Here is a 22,914-nt window from a genome sequence, read left to right on the forward strand (position 1 = left end):
AAACTCTAAAAATGTTTATTAATTTTAAAAAATACAACATATTTTAAACTCAATGTACATACGTGAAAGTAATCACTAATGCATACAGCATCTTCACTTTGACAGCTTTTTCTTCTTTTCCTTTGCTTTCTCTGTCTTTATTTCCTGAGTTCCAATCGTTGATGACATGGCTGAAAATAGCAGCAAGAACAGATTATCTGAACACCACCTTAGGTTAAAACGATTGAGGCCTCAGGTGCAGACACCAGAAGCTTTGTGATACCCTCCTGCACATTACACTGTATCTACCAAGCCCTTACAAATACCACTTTGGTTTGCATTTCTTTATATGCAGGGTCTTAACAGAAAAGATAAACCTACTTATAAACAGGCACCACCTCATCTGCTTTGTGAAACTAAAACATCAAATGCTGAAGAAGTGGCAAAACACTATTGATTTCACAATCTCTCTCATGGGATGCTGTCAAATTCATACCTTTGGCCCAGTGCTCATGGAAACAAGGTTATCTAGTGTGCTCTTAAAAGAATTTCCCCACATTTTTATATAGTAACTCTTGATACATTATTCATACATATGAATAAATATTTTTACACGGATATAGAAAACTGGCAAATTGAAGATCTTAATGGATAGCAAAGAATAAAAATGAGAACACTACCTTATACTTTTTAATAAATAATTTGATCAGTTTTATCTAAATCAGGTTACTTGTATGTCCCTGACATGTGTGCGCTGTATGATATGGGGAAATGATAATTACCCAGAACTATGCAGGGAGACTTAAAGGGGAAGCAACTGTAATGTGCAGTAAGAAAAAGCACAAAGAAAAGAAATTCCATCTCACTTGGCCTCCTGCCATCACAGGAAATCATGAGCATTTCACCAGTAACTTCAAAGGGAGCATGGACAGAACTTGAAAAGTTCTCCATCGACACTGTGGCCATTTCAGATTAAAGGAGTTGAGGAAGATGGGTATGCTTCTAAGGCCACCGCTTGGAAACCATGTTTTTGGAGCCTACTGCTGTCAGAGTACCTTTGCATTTCCATGAAAACATCATCAGCTTCTTAAAAATTTCATTTAATTGCATGTGACAGCACGTGAAGGCACCCCTGACCAGCTGCCATGTTTGAAATGTTAAGAATCTTGAAGCTTATTAGAATTAAGGGGCTGAGCAACAGTGCATTGGGGAGTTAATCTAATTACTCTCCTAGGACCAGGATAATGTAAAGTGGGTACTGCTAGTACATCTAAACCTGACCTCTTGCAGAAACATAGGCAATGCTTTGGCAGGTAAGAGGAACAGTTTCTGCAGAGTGTGGGTATATTAAATGAAATAGGAATATTTTTGGTAAATTCTGGCACCTTGGTTTTTTGTCTGTAATGATTCCACCAGGTTTTGCAGGCTTTCCATCTTGTTCTGCAGCCTCCTAGGTGTATTCATGCTAGTTTCCATGGGCTGAGAAGCTAGTAAGAAAATTAATCATCAATATGGTATCATATACTAAAAAAAAAGTCATAAATCATTTAAACATTGAAGGACAGTGGGACTCCAGTGGTTTCTACAGAATTACTGAAGGGCTGAATTTAACCTACAATTTGTAACTCCTTGACTGTACTGGCTGGGAAGAGAGCCAGCCAAGCTCTTTGCAACTGTAAACTGGACACACATACTTGTCTGGGGTACCGCTGCTCCCCCCAGAGAGCCACACTTCCTCACACACCGTTGGTGCTCTGCTGAGGCGCTGGGGCCAGCCGACACGTCAGCGGGTGGAGAAGTCAACAGTGAGTGTACTGGAGACTTGTCTCTGTATCTCTCCTCCCGAGAGACCTTCTTGGGGCAGGAAGTGCGACAAGGAGCTGCTGAGAAGATGGATGTACCTGCTAGGAGATCACCAAGCCAAGAGCTGTAAGCACACACCTGGACACTCTCCCCCAGTGTCAACACTTTCTCTGTAAGAGTTATAAGGTGGGTTCCCTTCATTGCGCTCTCTGATCCTTTCCATTCCTTGTTAGTAGCCAAGCAACAGGAGACTAGAGCCTTAATGCAAAATACGCTTATTTCTGTTAAAGCAATGGTCCGGTGAAGAATGGCTGCTAAAGCTGCCTGCCCAGGAGAAAGCTGTGCCTGCTTCTTTCTGCCAGCCACTCACCTCACATTTACTTCCAAGAAGGCCTGATGGGAGTATCATAGCTGCTATTCACAACAGCTGAAACTCCCTGTACGTTACTGCTGACTTGGATCTCATTACTTGGTATAAAAAGCAGAAAAAACAACATTGCTTACGTGGGTCTGCCATTTCCCCTCTTTCCAATCACAAATTGAAAAGCTTTGAATTCCTGGCAGAAAGGGAGTCATAAGGAAAGAGACAAGATATGCATAGAAATTGACAATCAATGGATTACGCAAAACATTTTCATATGTACAGCATTCAGCATGTAGGTTAAAAAAAGGCTATATGCAACCAATAAGGGGAAGATGCACTACAAATCTTTTTCTTCCCATAGTCTGTTTCCTTACTCCTAACATCCCTCCTGGAACATCTAGAAAACAAATTATTGGGGGTTTCTAAAAAAATTCCCCTTTTTCAACTACTCCTTGAATCTTCTATGGAAATATCACTACCTGCAGTTGCTTTGCAAGCTAGGAAAAATCCCTGGGTGTTGCAGGATTGCTAGAAGGTTGACAGTGTCTATTCAGGAGATGTTCTTTAATGCTCAGAAGTTTAAAAAGAGGACCCATAGTAGTTGCTTAGGACAAACGGAAGAGATCTAGCCTATCTAGGACAAACAGAGGAGATCTAGCCTACCTCTGAAGCACAGTGGCTTAAATATTAAGAGAGAACAATTAAACGTATCAGCATCTGCAGGCAATTTTCAAAGAAAATTCACAGAATGGAGAATCTAGGGGCAACAAAACAGAAGGCAGCTAAGACCAGTATCTTCAAACCCTGATACTCAAAGCCATATCCTTCTATTTCTGCTTAGGTTACTAAATTAATGTCACTGTACTTCAAAAGGTACTGACCACCCAGTTCTTCGAAGGAAATCAAAGGCATTTACAACAACACGATTCCTCTCAAAAGCACATCCATAGACACCTGAATACAGAGTTTAACAGACTCAATTTAGGCACCAAAATCTGACAACATTATCCACGCTAATTAGACAAGACTATCACTATTCACTAATAACTACGATAGAAAATAACCATCTAGGTGTGCTGGTATCAGTCTCCATGGAGCTGGTTTCCAACAAGATACAGATTTTGCATTAAGTGCAATGGAGACTTTGTAATAGCAACTGTGAAAAGGTATTTGAATAAATGATCTTGGAATAGGTCCCTGTATCTGGGCTGTATTTTTTGTAACATTCTGTAATATTCCAGTTCCACATCAACATGGCACATTCATCACTGTGGCCAGTGAAAACTTACCAGGGGACGTAAAGGACAGCGTAACATCTTGGGACTGAATATCTGTAGTGTGTAAGGATGAAGGATCCCTGCAAGCAAAACAGTGGCAAAACTTGCATTCTGGAAGGATTATGCCAAGCTCTGGTAATGCTAGGGAGTCTCTGCAGTGAGAACGTGAAGCACTCATATGTAATCTCCAGATCTTATACCTTTATCTTAAAGGCAAACAATGTAAATTAAGTTCCAGAGCTCTTTCTTGAAGGGATGAAAGTAACATCACAGCTTTGTTTTTTAATTCCCAGGAAACTTTTAGAATTATGCATAAAACAATACAAAGAAGCTCAGGACTGATGCTGTATTAAAAAAGCCTCAGGAACTGAATCTCAAATGAGTACTTTGAGAAGCAGGTTACTCAGCTAAGCAAAAGCACTTCTCACTGGCCAAAAGTATCCTTTTCCATGGTGCTTTCAGCAGCAGAGTCTCTAGCTGCAGTCTCCTTGCATGGAAAAACATAGCGCTGTCAAAACCACAGCAAAAGCCTTGCCAAGAGGATTGCTACATTGCACATTTTTAGAAGATCAGCTTGTTTTTTAAATAGAGTGCAATGGCAGCACGTCCTAACAGCGAAGAAAAGACCAGGTAAAATTGTTATACGAGTTCACTAAAAAAGTTTGAGAGTTGGAGTGAATTTAGGCCACTGAAGAAATCCATATCTTTGGGAAATAAAGGACTATATTTGGTATGAATACCAGGTAGGCATAAATATGGAAAAAATAAAATAAACTTCTGCTCTTGACAAGTAATGTCACTGCAATCTTCTTTCCGGTTAGTCACAAATTAACTTCCATTTAGCTTCTTCAGACTCGCTTCCAGTTATTAGGTGCTTTTTAGCCCATATTTCACCTAATAGCATCAAATGACTACCATAATATAAATTCTTGCCTTTTCCGGGTTTGGACCTATGTCTTTTCTCAGGCACTGTAATTTTTTAGAGTACAGTGGTATTTGATGAGAGAACAGAAATGGATCATTGATTAATTTCCAGAAAAACCAGCTACACTCATTTTAAGCACCAGCATTAAGAGGCACTTGGAAGTGTTCCAGCTAAGTAAAATCCTGCTGAATTTAAGGTTTACCTTTTGTAGAAATGCTCCATTTCCACCAAGAGCTCTGCTATTGTACCCATATCTACCCCAAAACTCCCTGCTATATATCCTTGAAACATACAAAGGGATCTCTTTCTTTAGCATACAAAACCTTCTTACTCTCTGCCAGGCCTTTTTGTGACAACCTCAGCTTTTGAATAGACAAAAAAAAAATATCAAGGAAGGTGTTATAGCCCCTAAACACTTGCCACAATGGCCAGATCCTAGTTTTAGAGGGCAATATGAGTACACAGCACACAACAGAAGTAAAAGTATATTATTCTTACACTGTGTTCCTCACGATTGCTAAAGGTGATTTTCTCCCACCATTGCTGTCATTCTTGCCAAGATCCACAGTGGGAATGTCATTGTCTGAGCTTGTTAATTCTTGAAGAATCCTCTTCAGATCCTGCAATGGTTCTTCCTTCAAAACACCTCCCTTGGAAGGCATCTGAAATGAAGTAATTCAGTTACAAACTATTTATAAAGGCACTCTCTTTTTCAGCTCTTACTCATACTCTTCCAAAGTCACATGTTTCTTTCCCCCTCTATTCCTGTCCTATCAGTTAGAAACAGGGTGGGGGTTTTGTAGTTTTAGTTAAGAAGTGGTGGAGACTAGATTATGACCACTTGAAGACTATTAAAATACTTTCTGAATATGACTGCAGTCTTGATGTGGAAAGTTACCTGACAAATGTGTAAAGCAACTAAATATGCCTGAGGCAGAACACAGCTAACATCTGCATTTTGAATAAATGTTGTAAAAAGGTTACTATTGCTGTTTCAAGGTCAAAAAATCAAAACAAGCCTTTAATTATGAAAGCTCCCCCCCATACAACCATTATCTTTTTCCGTACCCAGAACCATTAATCTTTGCTTATGTGACAACTCTTTTTTTCTCCTTTTTAACCTGTGATCCAATATACTAATGCACAATACACAAACACAGCTCTGAAGACAGAAATACCAGTATATTGGTGTTTTCTAGGCATTAATTTCTGTAACAGCTGAGTTGTTGGCAAATATAAACCACTTGAGTGTCACAGCCCTGCTCTGAGGTGAAGTGCAGTATTTTTCTCATTACACTGATCAAGACCTGAGGCAAAGGCCTAGTTCAAAAGAAACAATTATTTCTATGAAGAACTGGATTTTTCAGACTGTTCAGCTCTTCACATGTTCAAAGAGCTTCTCCCACTTATTTACACTTCATTTGTGGATGGAACCAGCTACAAACATGGGTCAATGTGCTACTGAGTCAGATCAAATCCTTCTTTCCCACATTGCTGCTGAGAAACCGTGCTATTGAGTCTCTGTCTCAAGTGTTCGAGCTGCTTCATTTTGTGCAGTAATTAATCATGCAGGAAGCAAGAAGGTTCAAGGACACCTTGAATCAAGTTCTCCTACAACCTGTTAGGGCCTTACCATGGTACTAAATGAAAAATTGGTCCTTTTTCCTTCTCTATCCTCAGAAGTATAAACTGATTAACTCAAAGAACAGAGAATGGGAGTGTCTGATGCTGTAGGTATTTCACAGAATTAACTGCCCTTTGGCACCACATCACAAAGTAAAAGAGACAATATTAAAAATATCTGCACTAGCTTGCAGTCTCGAACAGATTATGAGGTAAAAAAATAATGGAAACACTTCTACCAATTTTTGTGGGCGACACATTGGGTCCCTTCTGGAGAATGATACAAAATCTATATAGAAAATATCAAAGCATATTTTTTTTGCAAGAGAGATTCGAGTTGACGTTTTCTGTAACAAAAAAATCAGAATGACACTAGTATCTAATTTAAATAAAAATGTAGATGTGTAAAACAGAAGGAAAGAAGGGCAATGATACGTCTTTTTAGATAAAACTGGTTAAAATCAGTGAAGGCCAGCTTGGAAAAATATTTCAATATTAAAAGCTATTGCAGGTCAATCAGCTGGTGAAATTTATCAGGAACTATGTACAAGTCTATTTTCACTGACAAATGTGACTTATGGCAAGTAAAGCACCAGCACAAAAAAAGTGAAAAACAAACTGGTTAGAGCTGAGTAACTTCAATTGTAATACTTTAGAAATGTTATTGGTGATAGAGACAAGATAAACTCCTATTACAATCTACAGATTTTCCTACTGTCCATTTGGTTCTTACATATATTTTGCAAATGGAAAAAACCAAAAATGTGAAAGGTTGTACTGTATGAGAAGCTACAGAAAATTATTTCATCTTTGGTGGTTAGAATTCGCTCTTAAACACTTCTACCAGATGCTCTCCCATTTACAAATTCCATGTTATTTTGACTCTTAGGAGCGTCCCTGTTCCGCTGCAGTTTCGCTGTGAAGCAGGTACTCACATGAGGGGCACAGGAGCCAGCCAGGACAGCAGAGCACAGCTGGGAAAGAGGCGCCATGTGCCGCCACCTGCCCCAAGCAGAAGCGGACGAGTAACCAGGGCCCTGCAGCTCCTGTGGAAAAACACGAGCCAAGTAGAGTGGGCGGGTATAGAGAGCAAGGCCCTGGTAACCAGGCATCTCTTTTAGTCACATCTTTTATAACATCCAACACTCAATTCTCCAAACATTTCTTAGTACTTATTAGGTGTGCTCAGACATGATGCTTTTAGTGAGTGACTGCATGCAATAATGGAAGTTTTATTTGTTTGGAGAATTTTAACATATGCTCTGTAACCATTCAAGCAGAGACCATCTCAGGGCCACCACAAAACTACACCGCCCCACACTTCTTGTACCTTTTTGACCCCACTTAGGGATGGTGACTCCACCACTGCCCTGGGCAGCCTGTTCCAATGCCCGACAGCCCTTTCCAGGAAGAAATTGTTTCCAAAATCCAACCTCAACCTGCCCAGTGCAACTTGAGGCTGTAAAAGGCATTATCCATCCCTACAGACCTTGTCTCTCTAATGCATTTTTTGTAATAAGACCATGAACGTTTCTAGCTGTTATTTGTCTAAAGCTGCAAGAAGATGCTGAAGTGTCACTGAAACCAAATGCTTAACAGCTGAAGCGTATGTTCAAATATTTCTGTAACTGTTTAATTTTTTTATGCCCTTACTGTAAATAGCACTTAGAAACTGAAATTATGAACATAACTTGTAAAGTAATGAGGTATTCCAGGTGAAAAAAGGATTTAGAACATAGACTTTTGAGAGTACTCTGCAATAAATCGGCTTAAGCCAGAAGTTAGGCCGCAAAGTAAATGCATCTAGCTTTATACTCATACTTCTCAGTAACGTACTTACTTTTACATCTAAAGTGTGCTGCAGTCTGAAGCGCATAGCTGCTTGTTCCTGACACTGGATTATGCACTGACACTCCACAAACTGTACAGATGCCTGTGAGAGAGGGTATAAGAGGCAGAAATTAATTTTACTAACTTCCTGTGAATGACACTTTTCTGTGTTTTCTTTCCAATAAAGAAACAACAATGTACACATATAGAAGCTTTATTTGTCTGCTGCTTTAAGTATAGAAATACTGGAAGATGACCAGATGCTTTTCTGATACTGGCAACCAACCGGTTATATGATCCTAGTAGCTATAATATGCACACCATAACACCAGAGAAGGGAGCTAATCCTGCCAGGGACAGTCCTAGACCTACTGAACACCTCTGAGATTAGATAATTCCAATGTGCTAATGAGACAAAACTATACTCTAGGTTTTAAAATAGATGGCTCTTAACTTTGTTGACCGGTCTTTGTTAAGTTGTTAAATGCTCTTTCCTCTTTAAACAGTTTCCTCTGAAAAGGTACGGCAAGATCTAATAATTTAACTATTTTTCATTGAGTACTTACCAGGATAGTTAGCAAGAAGAGAGGAAGCACTAAATCAAAACAGTGAAGGACAAAAGGTAGGAGAGACCTTTATGAACCAGACTGCTTTTATCACTCCAGCAGAGTTCTCTTTCTATTTTAAAGTAAAACCTGGCTCTCTTTCTGTGCTTTTTTGTGACTGCCACTGAGGCAAGTGCAGGCTCACTGAGGCACTGTGGCTATATGGTTACAAGCAACAGCTTTTGGAACACTTAACTCTGAATCAATAATGATGAGCAAGATGGCAAATTACACTTTCTCATGTTTATACCATGGATGCTCTGTAACAGTATATACTAGTGTCCTGTCAGATGACACAGTACAACTTTTACGAATTTCTAAGAATTGTTATTCAGTGTACCATGCGTGCTCGTTTGCAGCAAGCACCTGCCCTCACTGTGTCTCAGCTTATCTCTTGGGTGGCCAGTACTGTGCACAACAATATGTATTACAAAGAAAGTTCAGTTTCCAGTGTCAAGCCTTTAAAGTAAGAAATGCCTTGGGGTAAGGTATCACTCTTATTTTTTTTTAAAAGCAATGAAGCAATCTGAGAAAGACACTTCATATGGAAACTTACATCCTGAAAAGCAAAAATTCAGAGCAGCTGAAAAGGACTCTCCCTTCTGGAGGAGCAGCAGCTCACCTGTAGGCACCTGGGATTTATGTGCTAGTTGGACCAAAATGTAGAACCTTGTCTTAAGAGTCAGGTATGTCAGCAACAGAAAGTTCCACTAAAAAAGGCAGATCCAACACCACCATGTTCTTAAAAACTTCCCTCGCCCTGAGGGACCACAGCTGGCTGACTCAGGCCCCAGAAAGGACTGAGCATGGTCAAGTGCATCAAGTCGGTGTGTGCTCAGGCTTGGTTCCAGCAGAGCCCCTGTTATAACTGAATAACAGCCTCTCTCGCCAGGGAAAGGAGCCATGCAGGAGCAAGCACTACTGCCTGGAAGGGCAATCTGCTTTAAATCCCTCGCTGTTTGCATTTCCCTGAGCTAGAAAGAAATAAATCAAGAATTATCTTAATGAAAACAGAAGCCTTTTACCATAAAAAAAAATACACAACAGAAGATGGTCTTAACTATAGGTATCTCTTCAGTTAAGTATTCCAGAGTGAGTAGGACATAGTAAATAAATCTAGGTAGGAGGTCAGACATCTCCTCCCCAGTGACTGCAGAGGAAAGCACCCAGCAGTCTCCCGGAACTGAAAGCTACCTTATGGTACCTTATCAAGGGCTGTCTCCATCTTAGATATTTTTTCTTTCAGACGTTTGTCTTGTGATCTCAGGATCTCCAGCTCCCCATCAATCTTGGTATTTTCTGCTGTAATATAGCTCAATTCTTGACTTAGTTTACTGTTTTCTTCTCTGAGGTAATGCTTCTCCTGAATTTAAGTTAACAAGTTGTTAAGGACAACAAAGAATGAGTCGAGAATTTGTAACTACCTACATAACACATAATTTGTTCTCTGCATTTTTTTATTCCCTTCATAAGATCTAAATTAACCCTTTCAGAAGCTTAGCTATTATGTCTTGCAGAAAGATGAGGTTTTTCAACTGAGGTCTTAGAAAGAAAGTACAATCAGATTGGTGCTGATTAAGTAACATCTCAGATATTATATTGATTTTGAAACTGGAATTTTAAGCTTCAGGATCCACTGGATCCCAAGTCAGTAAAGAAGGAGGACAGGTCATAGTGAGTAGATATAAATAATCACTCATTAAACTCCAGCTATTGATATCTCAATGATATCTTTGTCACAGAAAATGCTAGAAAGACCTCAACATGCTAGACAGACCTTGACATACAGTTTACAACCAGAACTGCCTCAGAAAACAAAGAGGGGAAACACTGTGGGCCAGACCGCATTACATGAGGTTTTTTTAAAAAAGAACTGATTTTTAAGAGCCTGATTCTCATTGAAAATAGTACTGTTCTTTCACAGAGAACAAAGAAAAACTAAAACCTGGCTCTGTGGAGGAGACTAGTTGATATGGGAAGCTCCGTGCTGGTGGGATGCCAGACAAGGTGCCCATTACATTCCCTCTGGTCCTTCTTGCATGAGTTGTGCTTCTAGCCATGCATTTCTCCAAAGAACAATTTGTCTAAATAGAGTTAAATACTTTTATTTGGAGCATTTGTGACCTTAGCTGCATTTGTTGTTACCTCTTCCAAGAATTTAATCTTGCTCTGTAACACATCTATCTGTCCTCTCTTAGCTGTGATCTGCTTCTGCATTCCCACTGCAACTTTCATAGCTGTAAAAGACCAAGTGAATTCTCAATGAACAACATTGATTATGCATTATGTGTTTTGACAAAAGACTCTCAAAATCAGTATCAGCAATATGCTAGAATAAGTTGAACCAGGATCCTCTAGTCACTTATGTGCACCAATCACCCACCACAATCAGCAGGAGTTTTGTCAAAAGTAGTGGTACCAGACCCATCGCACACACAAACCGAGATGACAGCATTCCCTGGCAATCTGAATAAAGATCAGAGAAAATTCAGCCCATGGTCTAAGCTTTACAGTGTGTAGTAAATAGTAAAATAAAAACAAAAAATAAAATTAAAATGTCATCACCTGCAATATTGTTTCTTTATTACACAAAATATCTGGAATATTATTACATCATCTATTGAGGGATTGATACTTACAAAAATCCCCATGTTAAAAAGACAAATGTGTGTGATTTTTGAGAAGTTCAATCCATAATTACCATGGCCATCACACCCCTCCATAGTCTTTAGAGCAGTCCTGGTCTGTTCTAGTTCAGCCTGAGCAGATTTCAGCTGCATTTTCAGTCTGTTTATAGTGTTTTCCATCTCCTTGATTTTATCCTGGTAATTCATCTTCAGATCTTCAAATTCCTCTAGTAAGGGTAAATCAAGATTAAAATTAAAGTGACAAAAAATAATCATTCTTCTAGAGTAAGAATGCTGATCTGTCACCTGCTCCCTTTAATGAATATTAGATATGGAGATACCAAAGACATAAAGCAAATAACACCCACTGCTAACAAAGGCACAACTAGGAATTTGTTGTCCTACATGTTCACTGCTGTTGCACCAGAAACAAATGTGTTCTTCCATCGCTCACCAAAGCAACATCTTGAGAAAGTGATAGAAATCCACATTTCTGAGTTCCTGCTGCTAGAACCAACCGCATATTGTGAAAGTTAAGGCTATAAGTGAGAGACAGCTGAGTTCTGAAGAAACAAATGTTATCAGGGGGGCATTTTATGGCAGTCCAGGGCTGTGCGGAGAGCAAAGCATGTGAACAGTATCATCTGGCGGGCTGCAGTGCAGATTGAACAGAAGACCGAGGTGGCTGCCAGGTTCAAAGGTCCAGCCCTCTAAACAATGCTTGGAGTTAGGACATTAACTTTTAAATAACATTGTAGCAAGCCCACCACAAAACCAAGTTCCACTGTAATTTAGCCACAGATGGTTAAAGGGACCCACTAGTGCTCTTAAATACCACTCGGAAAATAGCACTCAAGTTTCTATTCTGAGATTTACCAGATCTGCTTCTTTGGTCTCCAGAGACAGACAGTTTAAATATTTTTGCTCAGGGTAGTGAGAGACTGCAATAAAGATTGTATTCCCACCATTCTGTACCAGAATCCCAACCCATGACTTCACTCCGAAGCAACCCGACACCGGCAGCCCTATTTGGATTCAGCAAGTAAGACAAAATTCTATTTTTAACATCAGCCCAATTTATCTGAGCTGAGCTAAGTGGAGGCTCCCTACCTGCCAGGCCAGCTAGCTCATTCTGGCTGCCTTGGAGTTCATTCATTAGCTGGTCTTTTTCCAGTTTCATGTCATTAAGCGCACAGAGCCTCTCAGTGCATGTGTTTACGAGTTTAACATTTTCCAGTTCCAGCTCTCTCACTCTGGTCTCCATTTCATGCATTCTGGCTTCTTTCTCATCCATTGCAATCTACTTATATAAAAACCAAGACCAAGTATGTGTAATATACATAATTATATAAAATAACTACAAAGACATGCAGACATCATTGCTACTTTAAATCTCAGTTGTCAGAGAACAGTTTGAGGCAAGAAAGGAAAAACGAGAGCAGAACACAAAGATTACTTTTGTGAAAATTCCTAATCCAGGCAAAAAGGGCACAACAGAATCTGATCTGATGGCTTTACAGCATGTTTAACCTTACGAGGTGTATGATATAGATATTATTTCCATCCTCTTGCAGCACTACCTCCATATTCACTCTTAATGCTCAACAGTTTTTTCACAGAAGAGGATTAAATTCTCAATCTCGAGTGAATTTTTTCTGAAGCTGCTGACCTGCCTAAAACTACCCTGTCACGCAACTCTTGTCTGAGGAAGAACCACTTAGAAACAGTGTCCTTAGTTGGGAATTCTGAGTGCTCTCCGTCTGCTATTTCTCAGTAACACTTTGTACTGCTGGCTCCATTATTCGTGTGGATAATTGCACCACTGAGGACAGCATGCTACATTTCAGCTTTCAGGAGCCTTTTGGCAACAGCTTTGCACTAGTGAATTTTCATTTTTGGTGGTCATATTATTCTTCTCTGCCCACTAACTCTTCTAGTGCTCTTAGAATTCAAGGCGCATCGTCTGACCTGCTTTAAAACCCCAGTATTAGCACATTAAGGTACAGATTTAAAACAGAAAACATTTACTGTCTTAGAGAGACATAAATACAACATCATTTGCACACCTTAAGTTCTTGTGCTTCAAGTTTCCAGTCATTCAGATCTTTTATAAGCTGAGATTTCTCGACTTCCATTGCTCCAGCAGTTCGACTGTGCTGGCCCACGATCTGGGTGATGATATCAATCTGCTTTTGGAAGATGTCAATAATCCTTTCCTTCTCTATCACCTGCAGTTTCAGTGTTTCGCACTCTGACTGCACGTTGCGTAAACGGTTCTCTTCATTCTTCAGGTGCTGGAGCTCCTGCATCCTACTGCCAAGTTGTGAGTGGAGCTCCTTGATTTCCTTCTCAGTAACCTCAAGGGCGCTCTCTTTCTCCTGCAGACAGGCTGTCAGATCTGACGCTGTTTTCTCAGCAGTCTCCAAATCCATCTGTTTGACTGTAAGATCTTCTTTAACCTTATGGAGTGTTTCCTTTGTCGACTCCAGTTGGACAGTCAAAGAGGAGATTCTACCAACGCTTTCATTTTTTTCCTTAATTGCAGCCATCTGAATAATAGCAATAAAATGATTGACCAAGAGAAACATTTATTTCTACCTTTAGAATTCCCTGTCACATTTCTGGTTTTCTATAGTTCATCTTAACCACTTGAGTTTTACAGGTCAGCAAGGTTTGGTCTACAATGACTATGTGATTCTTCTGGCTTTCTTTCCTCTTTCTCCATTTTAATAAACTAAGTGCTACGTGAAATATTGTGGGTTTTTTAATCACAGAAAATGAAATACATTCTAACTGATGCAAAAAAATGAATAAACTGGCAATGTTTGTCTATAATTTATAGCAGTTCAGGCTAAAGAATTTAAGTGTTAAAACTCAACTGACTGTGCTGTAAGTTGGGAATAAAAATACGTACATGACTAATTTACCACTGACTTTATTTCTGCAGACAGTGATGTGCACCACTGACAGCACAAAGTACTGTAACTCAGGAACTGCTAGTAGTACAGAACAGAAACAGAAGAGAAGAACTAACATCCTGGTGAGAGGATTTTAAAGGAAAAATAATGGATTGAGAAAACCTAGAAGGATGTGTGAGGTAGGACAAGCCCGTGATTTGGTACAAAATAAAGGAATTAACTTGATCTTTACTCATAATGCAAAGTAACTCGTGGAACTGTCAGTGAGTTACTTAATTACAGTTCATTTTTTGACAGGCTGAAGCCTTGAAGAAAGAGGATTGTACTACAGGTCAGTGTCTAGGAGTTTACTTTGTTAGAAGTAGTTCTTTCTGACATAGCACTGCATTCAGCTTAGAGTTATAACACAAACTTCATTATGTTTTCATTAAGAACTACATAAAGTAAGGTGGTATGAAGGCCTTTAATTTACTAATTCTCCTCACAGAAGAGCTCACTACAGAAAATACTGCCTTCAACTGTTTGTTTGTTACATGTGGAAGCATTAGACTTCCTGGAAATTTACAAAATGTTGTTTGGGAGGTTTGCAATCAAAACCGAACACGTTATCAGCAGAACATGAATTTTCTCCTAAGCATTATATATCACAAGTCAAAATTTAAAATAATGCTTCTAGCGCCCCGTCAGCAAACAAAAACAAAGGCTGGACAGGCCAGATTGATAGAAAAAAAGATGCAAATTCTGACTGTCATGTATCTGCATCTTTGGAAGGGAAATTTTGGCACACGAGGTCCCAACCACAGTAACTAGAGTTAGAGCATTTCTATCTGAAGAACAACGCCCGGTCTGTGTGCTTTATATCCTGAACATGACCATGCCGAAGCTGCTCACCAACCTGGTTCTCCATTTGTCTGTGACATTCAGCCCTCATGGCCTTCACTGTGCTTTCCATGTGCTGCAAGTGCATGTTTTTGTCATCCAGTTCTCTCCTTAGATGGTCAATGATGATGCTGTTGTCTGTGTTCTGATCCCAAATCCGCTTGTTCTGCTCTTTTTCTAGATTTAGTTCTATCTCTTTCTTATGAAGTTCAGTCTACGAGAAACTGAAGTCATCTCCCTCCTTGAATCCCATTTAGGATTTCTTGGTTTTCTTTTAGCGACATTCAATTATACAGTTACCTATCTGAATAGTGGCTACCGCATGTTTTACACTTAGCAGGGACAGGAATATTGGCTAATCCAGCATGATACCTCCTGCTCTTTTTCTTCCAACAAAGTAATAACTTTTGAGTTTATGTATTGTTGCTGTAATTATTTTCACACATGTAATGTCTCAACACTGGAGCCTGATGTCATTTATATCTATTCCAAAACAAGTGTAAGGTACAAAATGAAAAAAGATAATATTGGGTCAACATCAAATGAGAAACAATAAAGCACCATATGACATGCCATGGAGGGCTTCTCTCGATAAATACCTGTCTTTAGATTTGTTCATCGCTTTCATTTAATGCAATAATTTGTTACATGTTCATCAGAGCTTGAAAGTTTTTCAACTGAGACATAATCCTAGTAGTACATAATTACAATTATAAATAATTTAAAATGTAAATAATATTAAAAATATGGACATACACATTTCGGAGCTGCTAATATCAAAAATATGAATGTAAAATGTGCCCAAACTGAATTATCAATTGACACGTCTGCTAATAACTTTTGCTACTATTTCGGAAGCTAAGACTATCTGTTAAAACTGAAGTAGAAAACTAAGCAGGAAGCTCAGAGAGTGGCAGAACGAAAACATGAACTGATGACAAAGAAACAAAAGGGGTCCTAAAATTAGATTCCTAACTTTCAATTATGTAATTATTATTCTGACTGCAGTCTCCACTACAGCTATGTACAATCCGTAGGAAAAGATTTATACCAACATGTTCTTGAATGAGATAACACCATTTGGAATGAAATTATTTCACCATCTCCTTCAGAAGCACTGTGACCCTAACTAGGCAAACAAACCTAATGAGACCACACAAACTAACCTCCCAAAATTCAGTCATTAAGGCATAATTTTATGTAAGAAGAAAACCAAGGCTAATTGTAGTAGATGAAGGCAGTTGTGATGAATCAAACCCTATGTGACAAAACTTTTCTACACTGCATGTTCAATCTGTGAATATTTGCAGTCAGTTACAAAGGAATGTTTAGTGCTGTTGAGAAAATCCTGGATATGTCTTGCAAAATATGTGTTAAGCGACCAAGGTTCCTTAACAGAGGGATCTAAACTATGGGGTTAAAGTGAAGGTGACTCAGCATCTCTAATGTGATTTGCATAAGCTTCAAGGAATTCAAGGAATTTGAATTTATGACAAAGTTAATCTTAATCCTGAATGTCCTGTATTGCTAGTTGCAAAGGCCTTTGGGAAACTTCCTGCACAGCTAATTCAAATTTCTAGTAAAAATAATCCTCAAACTTCAGTTTAAGGGGGCTGCTGCACTTTGGAAACAAGAAATGTGTGTATCTGAACACCAGCAGTAATAAGAGTCTTTTAGAAGGAAAGATTTTTTTCAATGCTATCACTTGTTCTTACCATCAGTTGATGAATCTGGTCTTCCAGACTGCCAGATTCTTGGCCATGTGGATCCTGTTCTGTCTGAGCTTTGGCTGTCTCAGAATGAGCTGGGTGTGACTCCTTCTCAAGATCTTTGAGCTAAAATAAAGACAAAATTCATTAAGAATTATCCTACTGTATTCTACTTTAAATAGTACATTGGATTTCTTGTAGTTTTCTTTTAGGTTCTACCCTGAAGATGTCCAAATGTTATCTTTTGGCTCCACAGAGGTATTCCCTAGCTGTATTCAGAATTCCATTATCTTCTTTCAGTGATTAAGCTTGACTTCATTGCAGAATTTACTGAGATTCCTGAGAATTAATTGGATTCCACTCTGATCCAAAACTAGGACATTCAGAAATCTACAGGCGAACATGTTTTGTTTCAAGCGGCTGTCACACCCTTCTCTGAAAGTTCTGACAGTGTATGAGATAGCAGGCCAGTCTACAACCCTTTTTAATAAATAGAAAGAGATTAACATGGGCATATCCAAAGAGAACACCCACATATGTACTTTTGTATCCACTAGTTAAGCACCAGATTTTCTGACTGCTGAAAGTACCTGGTGCCAACAGCTTACACCGGCTGTAGTTTGCACCTACTGCCTCGGAAATTTTAGTTGCTAAGGTGTTTTCCTACCAGAGAAGCTGATGAGAAATGCTTGTTGTAAAAGAGAGACATACAGTTGTAAAAGCTTTATGTAGATTCTCTCCCACACCTTCCCGGGAAGGACTCCACATCACAGCCCGAGATCAAGTGATCTCCAGCAATCAACTTGTCTCTCACTGAAGTCTACCTAAGCAATTCAGTGTATTACACCTCCTATACAAATGCAATTTGTATTGGACCAAGTAGTATAGGCTTTGATAGACATATGAAACCAACCTTTTCTGGATTGGGTAGACTGTGAAAAATAGCCTGAAATTGAATCCCAGTTTCCAATGTTACATATTATGAGGTAAACACTCTCAAAGGGAGCAGTCCTAAGAAATAAACACCACAGTTACAGCTACATGTGATATGACCTTATCCTGTGCACTGCTTGATTTAAATCAAAAGAACAGACCTAACATGAAAAGTGCAGTGTATAGTGTACTCTTCCTTGAGGATTAAATACAGTAATGGAGATTAATTTAGAAATTCACAATAGTTCAGTTACAATGCCACGAAAAACCACTATTGAACTGACCAGTGTGAGTTTTGATCAGTGTGAGTGGAAACCTACAGGAACAGGCAAACACATCATCCTCCCTGCTCTGCTGTGCAGCCCAAGCACACGTACACCATGGCTCCGCAGGCCTGACCTGCCGCAGCCCTGCCATTCCATTCTCTGAGTTTTTTGGATCAGAGACTAACAGCTCTGCCAAACTTCACGGCACTCCTGTGACTTTAGCTGTCCCTTTCCAGTAGCGTACAGAAGGATGCCAAAATCCTCATGACTTGTAATCTAAGATGGACTTGGACCCATAAGCATTTCTGCACTGGTCAGCCCCCCAAATTTTTCAAGGGAGTAGAGAGCAACTGTTTTCAGGTCATTTTGTAAGGGCAAAAATGAGCTACCTTCTACCAAAAATAAGGAAGAATTTAAAGAAAATCAAATTGTTTATAAAAATGGAATCTCAAGCAGCAAAATAAGTGAAAGACACAAGCGATTGATTTGGAAAGGGGATATAAACTCCTGTACTTAGTGACATGGCAGCGATTCTGTTATGGCACTGCAAGAATTTCTCTCCATGTGTCTGCAGTAATTCCCTGCTGTACTACCAGGAAAAAAGTTTGTCTTAGGGGAGAAGTGTGGTTATAAAAAAGCTTGTCAAGACTAAAGTTTTCTAATGGGATTAAGAAATTATTTGAATAAACAAGTGCTGGTGAGCCTGTCTTTTTTTTGCCTATATCACATCCTGCTGATAGGAAGCCTGTGGATTTCAATGACGGTTAATATTCTTAACTCACACTGAAGCATCTCTGGGCACCTCAAACGCTGTTGTACTCCCTGTGCTCTCCTGTCCTCACACTTACTAAGACAAAGTAACCAGAAGTTTTTTCTGGCCAGTACGACTTAAATAAGAAGCTATTTTTCCTGCCTATTTTTCCTGATATATTCTCTAGTGATATTGCGGAATGATCATCTTGTCCAGCATGTGCAAGTGATGTTGGTAGCGCAGAACCATTTTATTTATTTCCCGAAGGCGTCATTTATGGTATGCTCTTAATATATTCTGCAAAACTACTTCATAGTCAATACATTCTGCAAAGCTGGTTTGTGTTAGAGAAATATAACTTGTTCTTGAAAATAACACAGAGTTAGGGATAATGTAATTTACCTTGTTGTCCACACAGTTTTTCAGAAGCAAAGCTTTGCCAAAAGACTTTACTTATCTATCCAGAACATTTCACGATACACATAGCCAATTTAGCTGGCACTAATCCTAACGTATGGACCCATACGTACCTTGTCTTCATACATCCTCTTAGCCTCTTGTAATTCAGAATGCAGCTGAGGAACTGTAGATTGCAGGTGACTAACTTGATGCACATGCACTGCATTTTGGTTTCTTGTTTGTTCTCTACAAAATGTTTTAAATGGAGAAATCAGAAACTGTAAAAATTGTGAAAGCATGAAACAATTATGGTTGGTTTTGCTGTAATCAGTATAACCACTGAAACGTACTGCTTGAAAGTATGATTATCATTCCCAGTGAGATCACATGAAAAGTACACCTTCTTACTGGTCAGATTTGCCCTCTGAGAGCCACCTCACATAAAAGAATTAATATCTTAATACTTTTTATTCCTGATGATATGCCATTTATCCCCAAGTAAGTTCTAGGAAAGTTAAGTCTGTTTCCAAATGCACTCCAACTATTCTGCAAGCAGAACTGAGAAGCATTTTGCTATCAGCTATTCGGTCTCAACTATGCAAGTCAGACACAGTTCATACCGAGATTCAAAATCTCATGTTTGGAACACTGCATGGCATGTCCTCCTTTTTTAACAGATAAATTGAGTACTGATTTTTAAGACAAGTGGCTGGTGAGAACTAGTGGTTTTTTATACTCATTCGATTACTGCCGAAGTCAACAGTACAAACGTAGCTGTTTATGACAAATGAAAATTAACCATTCTTTAAAATTACCATTTCTTACTATTTGTACATGTATGCAAGCATGTGATTCAACTGATAAGGTTGCTGGAAATTAATTTTGAATCTGAATCCACTGAACATGTGGAAGACAAAGTTCACAGTGCAATACAGCCACATAAAACTGCATTTAGCCACAGCTCTTAGTTTATATCTTCTTTAATCCAGTTTATATCTTCTTTAATCCAACTTTAGCCAGGTGCTCTGCAGAAGCTGTTCCCAACTCAGACTGATACCAGAGATCAGTCATTCCAAAAGCTGGTGACAAGAACAGAGGTGATGGCTTAAGCCACAGCTTGTACTCCGACCGACTATTGCTGACCTTACTCTTTTTCTGAACCACAGTGGACTGACAACAGACCAAGCCTGCAAGTCTCCCAGTTCTCAGAGTTTGCCTAATGCACGATCATTTTGCCCCTCCTTTATATAGCATGTTTGGGGGTTTTTTTCTTCATTCCATAATTTATGCAAGGACTGTTTAACTCTTTAAACCAAGACACTGAGAAATGAAAAGAGTAGGGCAGAGAATAGAGTATACTAGCAGCACAAGCTTTGTCTCAAATGAAGGTTACTCTTAACATTTTCTGTACTATAACTAAGAAACATTGAATGATCTCCAGCTGGCTTGGGATACTATTGGCATAGCTGCGGGCACTGTTAGCTTCGTCAGTTAGTGCTGCCCCCTCCTGTTCATGCTCACTTATTAGCTGCTCAAACCTGTTTTAAAAAGAAAATACTGGTTATAATTTCAGTCTTGGCAAATAATGGCTTCTCCACTGAAGAGGTAATGATATTTTTCAGTAGCCAGAAATGTCATAATGTTGATATTTTATTGTGGATGAACTGTTATGTATCAAGTTATTTACCCTTTTATTTTGAACAGGTTACTGTATAATTCAGGTAGACAGCTGGGAAAAATAGGACTTCTTGAACAAGGAAGGACAAAGCTCTTGATTAAATCAGGAAGAAAAAGCTGATGTAATCACCCAAGTGATTACCTTCATTATTTTATTTACATTTATCTACACCCTCCCAATATCATAATCAAATAATTATCTGTGGAACATGTGCAAAACTGTCTATATTTTATGAAAAAATAAATGGAGAACAGGTACCTATTTCGATGTTGCTGAAGCAGAAGTTGCCTTTGGGCCTGTGAATCTTTTTTCAATTACTCCAGTTCTTCTTCCACCTGTTGTACGCAGATAACAATGTTAACGCCTAAAGAAAACACTGTCTAAACATTAGTTTCCAAAGTGTTATTCCCTTCCTTTTGTTTCCACCTTGAACTGTGAAAATGTGCCGACTACAGCCTAAATTCTAGCAATAAACCCAGTCTCCAGCTGGGGACAGTGCAGCAGCCTGGCATACCAGCACCCGCCATCTCAACTGCAAAACAGCATTTGTACATATTTATGCCATAACAATTTCCTCAGGCCAGTTTAGATGGGAGCTCACACAGAGTTTTAAAAAATATTTTCTAAAAAAACAAAACTCAGAGTGTTGGAAGGAGAAGTAGCACTTTCTTCACATACCAGCACAACCTTTTCCTTGAGGTATGACACCTCTGAGTCTACATCTTGCAAGACAGCAGCAAATGCTGTGCTCAGGTTGTGGATGCGCAGGGTAGCAATATTCTCATGTGCACAGAGTTTCTTGCCTGTGCGGTCCTCATAGTCCCTAAGGATGCCGTGTAGTTCCAGAAGTACTTCCTCCTGGCTTTGGACCATCTTTTTCAAGTGCTCAGTTTGGCTGTCAGCCTCCCTCAGCATCTCTTCCTGCAGCTGGTTGGCAGCTTCCAGCTCTTGAACAGCATTTTTTAGCTGTATTTTTTCATTCTCTTGGCTCTGAGATTCTTTTTGTCTAAATTTGGAAAGCAAAGAAATAATTTACAAAACAAGATTTGCAACATAGATTTTTATCCTGACTAATAGACATAATACTCTGGTTGATTAACTCCTGTTTTTTACAACTACATAATAAGCGATTTTCTAAACCAAGGTGACACAGTCTTGTTGTCTTCATTCCTGAGGGTCACCTTCTCACTTAGAAGATCAGGTGTGCCTCTGAAAGCTCACGTGGAGACTCTCCAAAATACATCTGCCTTGGTCTTCGTACCTGGTATCCTGAAGTGCATCTCTTTCCAATTGCACTTCCGTTGGTTTGGTCTGTAAATCAGCAATGATGGCTCTTAAATTGATTTTCTGATGATCATGTAGCTCAGTGGTCTAAAGAAAACAACCAAACAAAACAACCAAGCTAAACCAAGCAAAATAGTGAATAAATTACCATAAAAATGAGGCTAAGAGTAGCATGGGTATGGGAATTAAGAGGTTATTTTTGTTTCTTTCCCCATTTTCTTTTTTCCCCCTATTTCTTAGTTAATCAGCTAGTCACCCTGTGCCGGGGTGGACAGACTATGCATGGAACACTGTTACGGGGATCATGCCAACATCATCATTACCCATTACCTATTTCAGTCTATCAAATAGCATGTGGGAAGCACAAAGGCCAAGTAGGATTTACAGCAGCCAAGAGGCTGCTCAAAATAGCACCAGCAACACTGTTCAAAGACAGACACAGCAGTGACAAAAGCTCCTCTACTTAAAAAGTTCCCCCAAGTTTGCAACTCACTTCATTCAGCCTCTTGCGCACATCTCTACCTTTCTGCAAGTACTCTTGCAGAATGTTTTCTATGTGTTCTCTGCCAGGACCACTCATGGGTTTTTTCTCAGAATCAGTATGTATTTCATATTTGGAACAGCAGACACTACTGGGTAGACTGCTACCAGTGCTAGAGGAGGCTGAGTTTTCCATCACTGTGCTGAGAACGGAAGAAGCCAAAACATTCCGGTTGCTGAGAAATGGGCTAGCAGCACCTGAAAGGGAGATCAATTTAAGTGCTAAACATGAGCCCTTACATGAGAATAATCAGTCATCTGTACAAACTGGGCAGTGGTGCCATGGGGCACTGCTGCCTTTCAGTGCCTATCTTGGTATTTAAACCTAGGAATCGTCTTACAATTCTAAGGACAATTCTAGGTAGGGGGAATGCCACAGCGTTCAGAGGGGAACACTTCAAAACTGCTCTGCCTTTACCTTGGGCTCGCATCAATGAGCTGCTCAAGATGCAGGGCCTGAAGAAGATTCAACTTGAAATACAAAACATGAACTCATGAGCACCCTTCTACATCACATAATAGTC

The 22,914-nt window shown here is 39.3% G+C and overlaps 1 protein-coding gene across 1 annotated transcript; it reads right to left on the reverse strand.

Moving 5' to 3' along the window:
- Positions 1-43: 43 nt before the first annotated feature.
- Positions 44-22,580, reverse strand: CCDC158 (coiled-coil domain containing 158). The gene is given in 17 exon segments (XM_065634308.1): positions 44-170; positions 1,365-1,466; positions 1,674-1,883; positions 3,436-3,503; positions 4,847-5,010; positions 7,812-7,904; positions 9,611-9,769; positions 10,552-10,643; positions 11,108-11,260; positions 12,144-12,333; positions 13,100-13,582; positions 16,546-16,665; positions 19,020-19,134; positions 20,825-20,901; positions 21,245-21,572; positions 21,828-21,937; positions 22,344-22,580. Coding segments are annotated over 17 exon segments (2,724 nt in total). The 5' UTR covers positions 22,527-22,580; the 3' UTR covers positions 44-93.
- Positions 22,581-22,914: the final 334 nt, after the last annotated feature.

This window comes from Caloenas nicobarica, chromosome 4, assembly GCF_036013445.1.
Source record: "Caloenas nicobarica isolate bCalNic1 chromosome 4, bCalNic1.hap1, whole genome shotgun sequence".
Lineage (NCBI taxonomy): Eukaryota > Metazoa > Chordata > Aves > Columbiformes > Columbidae > Caloenas > Caloenas nicobarica.